Source organism: Cucurbita moschata, unplaced genomic scaffold, assembly GCF_002738365.1.
Source record: "Cucurbita moschata cultivar Rifu unplaced genomic scaffold, Cmos_1.0 Cmo_Scf00006, whole genome shotgun sequence".
Lineage (NCBI taxonomy): Eukaryota > Viridiplantae > Streptophyta > Magnoliopsida > Cucurbitales > Cucurbitaceae > Cucurbita > Cucurbita moschata.
The window spans coordinates 4,003,021-4,017,305 of NW_019268522.1; the positions used below are offsets into that span (position 1 = coordinate 4,003,021).

General features: G+C 34.7%; 1 protein-coding gene across 1 annotated transcript; it reads right to left on the reverse strand.

The window, feature by feature from the left end:
- Positions 1 to 85: 85 nt before the first annotated feature.
- Positions 86 to 7,971, reverse strand: LOC111444253 (serine carboxypeptidase II-2). The gene is made up of 10 exons (XM_023082276.1): positions 7,405 to 7,971; positions 6,861 to 6,968; positions 5,414 to 5,509; positions 5,224 to 5,316; positions 4,974 to 5,059; positions 4,622 to 4,879; positions 3,201 to 3,334; positions 2,260 to 2,355; positions 1,652 to 1,757; positions 86 to 450 (listed from the first exon to the last, which is right to left on the reverse strand). Exons 1-10 carry the CDS (start codon positions 7,676 to 7,678, stop codon positions 289 to 291), a joined length of 1,413 nt encoding a protein of 470 aa, XP_022938044.1. The 5' UTR covers positions 7,679 to 7,971; the 3' UTR covers positions 86 to 288.
- Between the last annotated feature and the right edge of the window lie 6,314 nt (positions 7,972 to 14,285).

The following is a 14,285-nucleotide window of genomic DNA, read 5'->3' on the forward strand; positions in this document are numbered from 1 at the left end:
TTAAAAATAGAAAAAAAAAAAAAAAAAAAAACTCCATTTCATCATCAATCACCAAAAATCAATGAAAAATTGAGAAGAAAGCAAATAAGAAGAAATCATTTCAATCTATATCCATATTGTCTAACCCAACGGCATCTTTATTGATATTAACTTGAAAATCAATGCCCATTGTTGAACAAGTAATGGCTTCGCAAATAAGAACTCTCCTCCACTCATTACATTCCAACAATGAACAATGAACAATGAACAATGAACAATGAACAGAAAAGGAGCTTTGAAGCTTTTTTTTTAAGTGTCACTGTGGAGCTGAAGGGCTGGGAGTGCGTTCCCTGCTAGAAAGGCTTTGATGAGTTGCAGAGCCAGTTTTGGTTTGTGCAAAGGGACCTCATGGCCTGCTCCTCTCACTGACACAAGGTTTAGCCCTTCATATTCTTGAATCCATCCTCCAACCTGTTCATCACAACCAACTAATCTCATTTGATTCATCTTTTTACCTCCCGACTGAACTCGATGCCTCGAGGTCAGCTAGGTGTCGAGTCATTAACGACTACGAGTAGGTAGAGATGTTTACAAGTTTAGGTCTAGCAGCTTCTTCGAACTATGAGTAGTATGCTATGCATGACTAAAAATTCTCAAAGGATTAACAAATCATCGATGAAAAGAAGAAATGATAATGAACAAGAATGAATACAATATTTTGATTTCGAAAGCAAAGGAACACGGATTTGAAAACAAGTTTTGATTCTTTAAAAATTCAATGAAAGTGGATAACAGGCTCTCTCAATTGAAAAAGAAAAAGAAAAGTAGATATTGTCTCTACAATATCTACTATATCTACTGTTCGGTTTCACTTCAAGATTTTTAAAACGTGTTTGCTAGTAGAGGTGGAAAACGCGTTTGCTAGGAGAGGTTTCCACACCCTTATATAGAATGTTTCGTTCTCCTCTCCAACCGATATAAGATCTCACAATCCACCCCGCTTTGGGTTCCAGCGTCCTTGCTGTCACTCATTCCCTTCTCCAATAGATATGGGACCCCCAATCCACCCTTCCCCCCTCCCCCCCTCGAGGACGAGCATCCTTGTTGGCACATTACCCGATGTCTGGCTTTGATACCATTTGTAATGACCCAAGCCCACCGCTAGCCGATATTGTCCTCTTTGGGCTTTCCCTTTCAGGCTTTCCCTCAAGGTTTTTAAAACACATTTATTAGGGAGAGGTTTCCACACCCTTACAAAAAATACTTCATTCTCCTTCCCAACTAAGGTTCTTAAAATCTTAATCTCCTAAACTAGCCCAATCCATTGCTTTCTCCTCCCAAAAACAAAATTTCACTAACTGGAAACAAATAATGTTCATAAGTTTTTCAGTGCATTCCTCATTGTCGTTGAAGCTATTGAAAATCATATTCTGATGTCCTTTAAGTATTTTCTTCATTATATTTGAAGTTATTTCATTGAAAAATGCCTTTTTTTCAAGTATCATATATCCTCAACAGACAAGAACAGAAGGCAGATGAGAATATCAACATGAATCCCAAGAGATTTTCAAACTAAAAACAGTTTTTAAGGTATCACTAAAAGCACTTTCTGGAAAAGTGCTGCAGACATTGAGTTATATGCATATGAAGTTCTTGATAACGAGTGTTTTACCTGGCCATTATCATACCAAGCACGCCAAGGTCCAATTACTGGAAGGTTAAGGGCGTCGATACTGTAACGGGTAGATGTGATTGGGAGTATAGAATCAGTGTCACCACTGTAACAAAGAAACACAAACCAATATTCAAAGTTTGTACAATAAACAATGATGGATGATTCAGAAACTGGAGCAGCAACAAACAAAATAATCATAATAATAATCCCAAAAACAGTTTTTCAGAGAACATTCATCATTAGTTTAATAAGAAATATAAGATATCATGAACGTGTAATAATCCCAAAAGGAGGATATTAATAGTCCTACAATAAAATAAGAAAATAACTAATTAAATCTAAAATACCAATTAAGCACTAAATAATCTAAAATTAATGACTAAATGCTGGAAAATTATTCAATGGGGCAATCCTATTCTAACCATCGGATGCACGGCCTACTATAACTTTTAACTGTTAGTCTCACGATTTTAAAATGTGAATGTTAGAGAGAGGTTTTCACACCCTTATAAGAAATGCTTCATTCTTCTCTCCAACGAACGTGAGATTTCATAATCAATGTGAAAGCATAAATTACTTGAAGACTTTTAAGTTTCAAGACGAACCTGAACACCCAAATACGAAGTCCTGCTTGTATCAGCTCCCGATATAGGTCCAGCACTGAGCCAGCAGAATCCTTCCAATTAAGGTTAACGAACTCACTGTGACCATTAAGAGTTCCATCAAACACTTATAAGAATAGCATCCTTGCTTGAGAATAATGTTATCAAGGAAAGAAGTAAGCCCTCTTTTGCAAGAAAAAGAAATTATTTGCTTTCTATAAAGAAAAACTGTTTGTGAAAGTGATTTTATCAAACCTATATGTAACGGCCCAAGTCCACCACTAGCAAATATTGTCCTCTTTGGACTTTACCTTTCGGACTTCCCCTGAAGATTTTAAAACGCGTATGTAAAGGGAGGTTTCCACACCCTTATAAAGGGTGTTTCGTTCTCCTCCCTAACTAACGTGGGATCTCACCGTTTACATCAATGTTGGGCAAAGAATATATGAGACACTTTGTTGCTCATTATTCGACTTCATTAACTGTCACTGTTTAGTAATCTTAAGTGGCAAAAAAGAAAAAGAAAGACAAAAAAACTTCGCTTCCAGTTATGGACCTATCTATTACTCAAGAACGACCAATCTCAACATAATTCAATTGGTTAAAGCATTATAATTTAGACCAAACTGTCAAAGGTCGAAATCTCCACGTTGACTTCAAGAAGATGAAGATTAAGAAAAGAAAAACAATATTACCCCAAGGGATGGCCCAAGATATCATCCAAGATCCCCAAGTGAAAAACATAACAATTTTTTAAACTTTGTTGCTTCCTAGAGCGGACTTTTGAGTGGCAAAGCCTATATGGGGATTAGTTCAAGTTAATAGTTATATTTACTTCAAGAAATTTGTACCTAATACGGGATTTCTTATTATAACTGGTTTATCTAGAAATATATATACGAAATGCTACCACAAATTTTATAGTTGTTCTTAAGATGTTGTACCTGCAGGTATCCCATTTAGATGGTGCATACTTAGGATCAACATGAAGCGCCTGTTGAACTTCAGGTAGATTGAAGTATGCAACCGCGTGCTTCTCAGTGCAGGGATCATAGCGTTCACCAACACGTCCAATCCTCTAAGAAACACAGTTACAGTAAATTAATGGATGTAAAAACTTCAATAATCAATATCATTTACAGAAAACCTCTCTCCACTATACTTATGGTAGCTTATACTACTGAAAGATTAATACAAATATTGAGAAAAACAAGAAAACTAGAATCTTGATGTTATTTCAGAAAATTCCAACTGGATCACTTACCAAAATCTTGAGCTAATTCAGGGTATGGTTAGAACTTAGAAGGGTAAATTTAATGAAGTAGAAGATTAGCAAGTCACCCCACTGGGGCATTATCTAGAAATTATATGTGATTAGCAATTTATGTGCCACCAGGAGGCCTTCCTGCTTGATGTAAATTGACAAAAATCAATTTATACCGAATATTTGTTGAATCAATTAAACCCCTAAACTAATAATTAGACCAACTAAACCGTAAACTTCGGTAAGCATATCAAATTATATCTTCCATTAGATTTTGTTTAAAAAATGCTTATACACATGTTCGAGAGTTACAATTTCTAACTTTCATAAGTAAATCAATTTAGACCCTGTATTGACGATATAAAAATGAAAAGTATATGTATAGATGATTTTCAAATAGAGTGTGAGATCACACATCGGTTGGGGAGGAGAACGAAACCCCCTTTATAAGGGTGTAGAAACCTCTCCCTAGCAGACGCGTTTTAAAAACCTTGGGGAGAAGTCTAAAAGAGAAAGTCCAAAGAGGACAATATTTGCTAGCGGTAGGCTTGGGCCGTTACAAATAGTATCGGAGCCAGAGACCGGGCGACGTGCCAATGAGGAGGCTGTTCCCCGAAGGAGATAGATAAGAGGTGGTGTGTCAGTAAGGACGCTAGGCCCCGAAAGGGGTATTTGATTGGAGAAAGGAACAAGTGCTAGCGAGAACACTGGGCCCTGAAGGGGGTAGATTGTGAGATCCCACATCGGTTAGGGAGGAGAACAAAACACCCTTTATAAGGGTGTGGAAACCCCTCTCCCTAGCAGACGCATTTTAAAAACCCTGAGGGAAAGTCCGAAAGGGAAAACCCAAATAGGACAATATCTGCTAGCGGTGGACTTGGGCCATTACATAGAGAGTCTAAATAGATTCAATTATAAAAGTTTAGAAGTTTTGTGAACATTTTCAAATATAAAAAATGGAGACATTTATGAAAGTTTACGATTTTAATCCATATAATTATTAGTGTAGGGGTATATGTTAGGTCCAATACTTCATTCATGTTCTTATTGTATTGCAACCAAGGAAAAACAAATAATCAATACATTGATCAGTAAACTCACATGCATTCGGCTTCGTAGGCGATTCGAAGAGAGATCAGAGCATGGAGGAGTGAAGATGCTATAAGGGTCGATGTTTCCGATTTCTTTATCGACCATCTCAAGAATCTCGTCACAAGATTCTGAGGGATGTACAAAAGATTGATTTGCACATACTTGATTAAGTTGCTTGTATGTTTGATCAGAAATCAAACCCGTTGACCACAAAAATTCAAAAACTCCCACATGATCATAATGATCGTCAAAAAGAGCATTGCCTACCTACATGAGTAATGCATAGAAGTGAATATAATAACCTTACATAGTACTTTATATTACTATAAACTTCAATTTTGTGAGAGGAAGATGCAAATACCATATAGCCCTTAAGATTGATGGATTTTTCCTTGGATAGAAGGTTGTTCCTTACAATAGCTTGACTTAGCTGAGGAATATAATGCCCTGTTTATTCATTTCATTCAAAATGAAAGAGATAAACAACTAAAAGAAACTAATGGGGGAGTGAAGAAATTGCACAACATAGGAAATTTACAAAAAAAAGGAATGGAAAGATAAAAACTAGTTTATTTTAGGTAAAAAAATTGGAGCAATGATTTCCTCCTTACCCCCATAGCTCTCTCCTGTAATATAAAAATCTCTTCCTTTGAATTGGGGAAAGCGTTCAAGCCACTTCAATAAGAAAACCAGAGAATCCTCGGCTAAGAAATAAGAAGTTGAAACATAATCAAATTAGTGGCTTTGCAATGACATAATAGGTCCATTTAAAGCAGGTACTACATGTTGTCTAAGTATTACCTGTTCTTTTATCTCCATTGTTCATCAAATCTGAAGATGTGTTTGAATATGAAAAACCAACCCCAACAGGAGAATCGAGAAATAAAACGTTGGCAACTGTAAAAGATAATGTATATTGGTGAGAAGCATGAAAAGTTTTATTCAACTATTCAAAATATAACATTTTGAGGTATTTCCTACCAAGAGATATTGTTAATAAGCTAAAAAGTATGAGAAAGCCTCACACGAGCAAAAGCATAGCCAATATCATAGAGGGTAGATTTCCCTTTATGCATTTTCTAAGATAAAATTGACTATTGAACTCCTAACAATATACTGAAATTACAATATCATAGAAAGTCAACCCAATAGAAAAGTCAGCTACTTGCTCGTGATAAAGTGTAACAGCTCAAGCTCACTGCTATATTGTCCTCTTTGGGCTTTTTCTCCATGCTTCCCTTCAAGATTTTTAAAACGTGTCTGCTAGGGAGATGTTTCCACACCCTTACAAGGAATGTTTCGTTCCCTTCTCCAACCGAGGTGGGATCTCACAATCCACTCCTTTGAAGGCTCAGCGTCCTTGCTGGCATACCACCCAGTGTCTGGTCCTGATACCATTTGTAACAGCCCAAACCTACCACTAGCAGATATTGTCCTCTTTGGACTTTCCCTTCCGAGCTTCCCCTCAAGGTTTTTAAAATGCATTTGCTAGGGAGAGGTTTCCACACCCTAACAAGAAATGTTTCGTTCCCCTCTCTAAACGAAGTGGGATCTCACAATCCACCTCCTTGGGGGCCAGCATCCTCGTTGGTATACCGCTTGGTGTCTGGCTCTGAGACCATTTGTAACAGCCCAAACCCTTCGCTAGCAGATACTGTCCTCTTTGGGCTTTTCCTTCCGAGCTTCCCCTTAAAGTTCTTAAAAAACATCTGCTAGGGAGAGATTTCCACACCCTTACAAGGAATGTTTCATTCCCCTCTCCAACCAACGTGGGATCTCACAATCCACCCCTCTTGGGGGCCAACGTCCTAGCTGGCACACTGCCCGGTGTCTGACTCTGATACCATTTGTAATAGCCCAAGCTCACCACTAGTAAATACTATCCTCTCTAGGCTTTCCCTTCCGGGCTTCCCTCAAGGTTTTTAAAATGCATTTGCTAGGGAGAAGTTTTCACACCCTTACAAGGAATAGTTCGTTCCCCTCTCCAATCAACATGGGATCTCACATAAATTGTTTGTTATAAAACTTTCTCATATTTATATCAATCATCTAGATGCTCATGCTACATTACAAGGAAGAATAGACAACCGAACATAAAGACTGAACAATTTGTTTCATAAATGAATACTCTAAACACAATAACTGTACCTACTCATTGTAATCAGTTAATTTCAAAATTAGAGGGAAGAGGATCGAAGAAGAAAGGGAGAAATAAACCAATATACATGTGTGTTCTTGCAAATCTTACCTTCATTCCAAGAATAAGGGTTCCAGCGAAGGGATTTCCCATCAGCATTAATGAGAAGTGGGCCTATTTCTATTGCCTCACCAAAAGCAATTGATGAACATCCAGGTCCTACGAAAACAATCCAAGATTTAAAAACTCATTTCAAACTGATTAATACAACCAATACAAATTATCTTAGAACAGAAGAACAGAGCATTTTTTCCACTCCTGCTATTCAATCATCTTACATACACAAATTTCTCATATTAATTTATCTGAAGAAAAGACATTAGATTTGTTAATTCAACACTAAATCCAAAATCTTAAACTAATGAGCACTAAATTTAAGATTATATATTGCCATCTTGTAAATTTGAACGAGACCCAATGAACAGTTACCAATATTAATCAGTGTAGAGATTCGAACAGAGACCTTCAACATGAAATCCAATAGTTTAATCAGATGAGTTACTATAAATTTAATCTTGTATATGTAATTCAGCTCTAATGCAACAATTAAAGAGCTCAAAGTAAAACTCCAAGGGAGATAGTTTAAGTAAAGAACCTCCATTAAGCCATAGAACAAGAGGTTTATCGGCAGAGTCCTCAACAGCCTCAAAAAACCAGTAGAACAGAGCTCTCCCTGAATCCTCATTAACAGTGACATAACCAGAATAGTGAGTAAAGTTGACCACAAAGTTCTGACCCGGAAGCTCACCGACCTTATCCTGTTCCTGCCGGAGAAGAGGCTTTTCCAAAGAAATTGGAGCACCAAAACCCAGATGGAGAAAGCCGAAAATGGCGAAGATCCGGATCAAAAACACGGTGGGTCGAGCCATTTCGCTGAAGCTCGATTCGCCTTGACAATGGCGGAAGAAGGAGTGCCTTGAAATGCGGAAATGGATGGAAATTTCAAAGGGGAAGAATGAGGAAGATCAAGATGATGGGAAATGATTACTCCCCATTCCTTTTTCGTTGGGGATTTCTGACAATGCGTTGTTGGCGCACCAATCAACAGCTTTGATCAGAGCACACTCGGTATTTGGTATGGCATTCGTAATCATTTCTTCAGTTTTTGACGATTTGATTCAGCGTAGCTGATACTGAACGGATGTGATTGAGAGAGAGAAGAGCTTTGAGAACGACGACGAATTTGGATTATCTTTCAAGAAATATCTAACCTTTTTTAATATAGATGTTTTAATTATTGTGATAATAAAAATCTCATTAAAATTATTTTTATTAATTTTATTAAATAATTGAAGTGAGTTGCTTCGAGTTGTTCGAGTAAGGTATTCAAAAAAAAATTATTTTTAATAAAAATAGAATATTAACACGTAAAATATCATTTTATTTATTTTTAAATATTAAATTAATATTTTTAAAATTCAATTTTAATATATATTTTGAAAATACTTTTAAAATTAACCTGGTTAATTTATTTTAATCTGGCACAGCCCAAATTGTATGGATTGAGTTGGGTAAAGACGGGATGGTTGAGCGTTTATTTGCCGCCTTGTGGTCAGTTCCGTTCATATGGAAGAAGACTAAGAAGAAGACCATGAATTTGCATTGTATTTGGCATTCGCACCAACAATCGAAATTTGTAGTATTTGAATCAACAATGACATTTGTAACGATGTCTTTGAAAAGCAGACCATTACATAGACACAAAGAAAAAAAATTCAGTAAAAGTTTTCGCGTTTAAAACATAACATATAAAGACATATCAAACGACATATACAAATAGACACGAGACTTAGTGAGGGTATTAGGTATTATAATCTTTATGTTTTTCATTTATCCAAGTCCATCATCAACGTGTCTTGATTCTATCAAGAAGATTATTCTTAGAGGTGTTGACTCAAGAATCGAGCCAACTTGGGTTCAGAAAAAATAATCCAACCCAACCCAATCCAACCCCTATACTTCGGGTTGGGTTGGTCCAGGTTGCCGGATTGTCGAGTTGGATGTACATCAGCACTGTTGAGCAACCACTGCCTATCACTTTGCCTTGTCAGGCTAAATCAAGTAATTGTCTGTTCTTACACCCTACTTGGTTTAGAACCGTAAACTACATGTCTAGGAACAATAACTACTTGTCTGTTGCCTCTACATGCTAGAACGGTAGATTGTCTGCTCATACATCCTCCTCGGTTAGTTTACAAATAGGGGTTATGCCCAAAACGTTCCTATCAGGTACCAAGCAATCTAAAAAGTATATGTGACCCAATAGCCAGGTTCCAAGATAAAATTATCGTAAAATAATAGCTCGTGATCTAAGATAGCATAATTGACATTCTCGGGCACATAATGTTCGTTCAAATAATAATTGAGCACATACGGATTTTCAAACCCTCAAATATGTATCTAAATTCATGTATAGTCATAAACAACCTATTTCATTTAAAACTATCCTCTCTAATCGATTTGCTTCAATCTTTAGCTCTATTTCATCTTCCGTTAGCCTCTTATACTTCACTCTTAAACGTGAGAAGTAAGTAATGTAACTATGCTACGGGAGATATAGAGAAATGTCGGGATCATCAAGTATTAAATCTAGATTCCAAATTTCCGACCAAGGTCGTTATGAATGGTATCATTCCACTTAACTCACCGTAGATCATTGGTCTTTTATGACCAGCTCAATGATTTGGTTCACACCGTGTAGCTTCCCTGAGCACCCTTAAATTATTGGTGTCATATAACCTAACTCAACGAATGGGTTTCCATCTACCCGCTCCTCCGAGCTTATCATTATTATTAAGTTAGGTAGCCAACCTTAATGGTTTGATTCACATCGTTTAGCTGCTTTAAACTTATTTCAATCATCAGTGTCATACGACTCATCAGTGTCACATCGTCATATATAAATCATTGATGTCTCAAGACCTAGTGATGATTGGATATTCATCAATTAGCTCGATCATTGATGTCACATGCCCTATGCAATGATTGGTCTCACATTATCTAGCTTTGTTAAGCTTATCCCAACCATTAGTGCAGGTAAAATAGCTCATTTGAGCTCAGTACGGTATTTGAGTTCCTGTCAAATAGCTCCTCTAAGCTCGTCTCATTATTTGGGTTCAATATGATAGATCCTTTAAGCCTATCTCAATATAAGGTGTGAGATCCCACAATCCCACATTGGTTGGGGAGGAAAACAAAACACCGGTGTGGAAACCTTCTTCCAGCAGATGCATTTTAAAGCTTTGAGGGAAAGCCCGAAAGGAAAAGCCCAAAGAAGACAATATTTGCTAGCGGTGGGTTTGGGCTTGGGCTTGGGCCATTACAAATGGTTTCAGAGCCAGACAGGCGATGTGCCAACGAGGAGGCTCTTCCCCGAAGGGGGTAGACATGAGACGATGGGCCCCAAAGGGGGTGGATTTGGCTCAAGTGCCAGCGAGGACGCTAGGCCCAAAAGGTGTAAAAATCTTTTTCTATCAAACGCGTTTTAAAACCATGAGAGGAAAAGTCCAAAGAGGACAATAGTTATAAATGTGTAAGACGTGACCTTCTAAATAACTTAATTTTAGGACATATATGGACCTTATCTACAGACCGCTCACTACTAGAAATTAGTTAGTGACTTCTTAGTAGTCTCCATATAGTCATAATCACGTAGGAATGACTCATGTGTCTATCTACTATCTGATATTATGCTGACTCATGTACTTCTAAACAGATTCACTACTAGAGGATAGTTTAAGATCCCCTAAACGATTCTCATATAATAACCTAATGACACTAATAAAAATTAGGACAACCTTACAATACAACAGAACAGTTAGGGCACGACCCTACAATACGATATAACAGTTTGGGCGTGACCCTATGATGCAATATAATAATCAGCAATTCGTATTATAGCTTTACCGGGCCTACCAAAAAAAAAAAACGTAAGCCATGTTCCATACTTCAATTCATTTCAATACATATACTTCTTAGGGTTTATACAAATTAGGTCGTACTTAACCATGGTTTAGTCTAGTTATAGCATACAATACTCTTTCAAGCTGAGTCGTACAAGTTAAAATCAATATCTTATCCAAAGAAGTTACTTGCACATCATTAATCATTTAATGTGCTTCAATAAACCAAATTGACTATATGCAACCATATTTCAACCGTACATCAATCATAAATAAAGTAACAAATCATAAACATGTTTATCCTCTAAGCAATGTTTAAACGAGCTGATCTCGTAGCTACTTACGTTAATTGAGTTTGGTTCTAGTCAAATTACGACTTCTTTCTTCCTTCAAATTCTCTAAAATTACCAAATTAACCCCTAATTGAACTCCGCAAAAACACAGAAAAAAAAACAAGTCAAATATATACCAAACAGGCTCAGCTAGATTTAATCAATTGTCTCCTAGCTCCTACAAACGGCACGTCTCCAACTTTTCTTCCATTCATAATTTTCTCCTCGAGAGATCTACCATTACTTTATATATATATACATATATATATACATACATACATATATATTTTAGACCGTAAGAAATTTAAGTTTAATTCGAGTGTCATATCTATTTATTTATATAATCATTATATTTCATTTTAGGGTTCCCAATTATTTAATTACTATATTTTTTTATTTTTTAGAGAGACTTTAATATTAATTACACCGAGTTGTAAATAACAATATGGAATTAGAGAGCCAATAATTAAATAGTTTTTTACCTTTTAGACTTTTTTTTATTTAATTATTTAATTATTTTCTTTTTTCTTTGACCTTGGAAACCAAAGAATTCCAACTTGTCCAATAAATGAGAGAATATGAAAGAAAAATAATAAATAGAATTAAAATATTTTGAAAATTTTCCAACTCATTTGAAATATTCCCTTATTTTCTATGGCCCACATCATCATTTTTTTTTTTACTAAATTAATAAAAAAAAATTAAAATATACCCAAACTTTTAAAAAATTAATAATATATTTAAACTTAAAAAAAAAAACTAAAAAAATGATTTTATTACTTTATTTTAAAATACCTCTAAACATTTCGAAAATAGATTTCAATTTTAAAATTTTTCATTAATATCCTTCGATCTTTTTTTAAAAGTTTCATAATATCTTTACAGTTAATGTTACGTTTAAAAAATATCTAGATATCTTTTACTATTATAAAAAAATCTAAAAAATTATTATCGTCAATGTATGAAAATCGTTTATCAACATGTCATAGATTATCTCCAATTTTTTAATATTAATTTAAAATTTTATGAATATTTTTTTAAATGTGATACTGATTATAAATATATTTTTAAATTAAAAAAAAAGTTTAGGAAGTTTAATAAAGGTATATTGAAATAATTGTGAGAGTTCAAATATATTAATTTTTTTTTAACAAAATATTAATGCTTTCTATCCTAATAAAGGTATTTTTTAGATTTTTTTTAAAAATATTTCTAAATTTGGAAAAGTATGTACTCTTAAAAAAAATTTAAAAAAAAAATCAAAATATCTTACCCATTTACTTTTATAAAAAAAGAAAAAAAAATTAAAAATTATTATCAATGTAAGAACGAATTTAATATGAAATGTATTTTTGAATATTTTTAAAAAAAAAGTTTTAAAGGTATTTTTGAAATTCTTAAAAAAAAAATTAAAATACTCATATTTTTTTTATTAATTAACGATAAAAAAAATTTAAAATTCAAAAGTTTTTTTTACGCGTTTTTTAAGTTAAAAAGTTATAATTTTTTTTTAAATTTTTAAGATATCATTTAGATAAATTTATATATATATATATATATATATATATATTAATTTAGCTTTGGTATTTTTATAAGAAAATCAAACCGTTAAGCATGCTCCCATGTGAATATTTAAAGGGGCCATATTGACCCACGTGTCTGATGTCATAAAATACGGTACACGTGTATGCACATCTACCTTTCACGTCACATACTATGGTTTTAAATAATTTTCAAATGGATTATTTATTTTTTTAACGATTTGTTTATGAACTTAAAAAAAAAAATATTTTTTATTTGGTTGTTCAGAGAATATAATCAAAAGATTTGTTTAATTGAAATTTTAGTAACCAATTTTATTAATTTCACCGTCTATTTATTAAAATTTTTGTAATTTTTTTTTAAAATGCGACAAGATTGTTAAAAAAAACACACACGTAATTCATTTTGTGTAAGGATGTGTTAAATCAACGTCCGAAATTTTGAAGCTGAATTTGTCTAATTCCGCCCTAAAATATTCACAACGATTTGTTGAATCAATCCACCGGCCAAATCCAACCCCCCTTTGGGGCCAACATTCTTATTAGCGCATTGTCTCGTGTCTACCCCATTTAGAGAACAACCTCCTCGTTGGCACATAGTCCAGTGTCTAGCTCTGATAACGACCCAGATCCACTCTAGCAAATATTGTCCTTTTTGGGCTTCACCTCAAGGCTTTAAAACGCGTCTGCTAGTGGAAGGTTTCTACACTCTTATAAAGAGTGTTTTGTTTTCCTCCCAACCAATACGAGACATCAGTTCTATAAGTAACTATTATAATATATTTTCTAAATATTATACGTTAATAATTTGCAAATCTACTCCGAAAGCAGCCAAAATAAATCCCTATCTAAGAAAAAAATGTTGCTATCAATGTACTTCCATTCACATGGAAGCATGAACCAAAAGGAGAACAAACAGCCAAGCAGCCATGGCAGCTGCCACAACTTGTGGAAATTTTTGGTATGTCTTTTCAAGTCGGGACAACGAACAAGAATAAGTATTAAAACAAGAATCGACAACGGTGACAGAGACGACGATAGGATAATTTTTTATCATGTGGTTTATAAAATTTTTATTTATTTCATTCTGCGTAACGTCCCGTGCCCAGGATTCTTATCTGTATTCGACACAAGTGTGCCAATTCCCGTAGACCAACACAGGTCTTTTCAGCATAGTTTGTTTTCACTCACATATTTTTTTTATGAAGTCGCCCAACATGAAATCACTTCAAGTAAAATACACTTAACTTTTAAGTTCGTAGGGATGGCCTCCAGTCCTGACAAAATTGGATGTATAATACTTTCCTACACACGACCCACGCATGCGATCGTGGATCCCTAGATAGTTTACACCCCCTAGACCCATCTAGTCGAGCTAGTTGTCTATAGCGACGTCCGGAGGTCAGCAAACTTTCGTGTATCATCCTAGACATGATGATGATCATCATCATCATCATAATGTACGCGTCCGTACTTATCATCATAAATAGGGAAGTAATCCTATGTATATGAACACACAATATGCATGAGGTCCCTATAGTTTTTTTTTTTTTAATCTTTAAATCATTCTATGACACAACTCTATACATCATTCACACATTATTTTAATATGAAATAACATCATATTAAGTCATATGATTATCATGCATCTAAAATCATCATGTCATCATCTCATATCATCATATAACAACATCACACCAT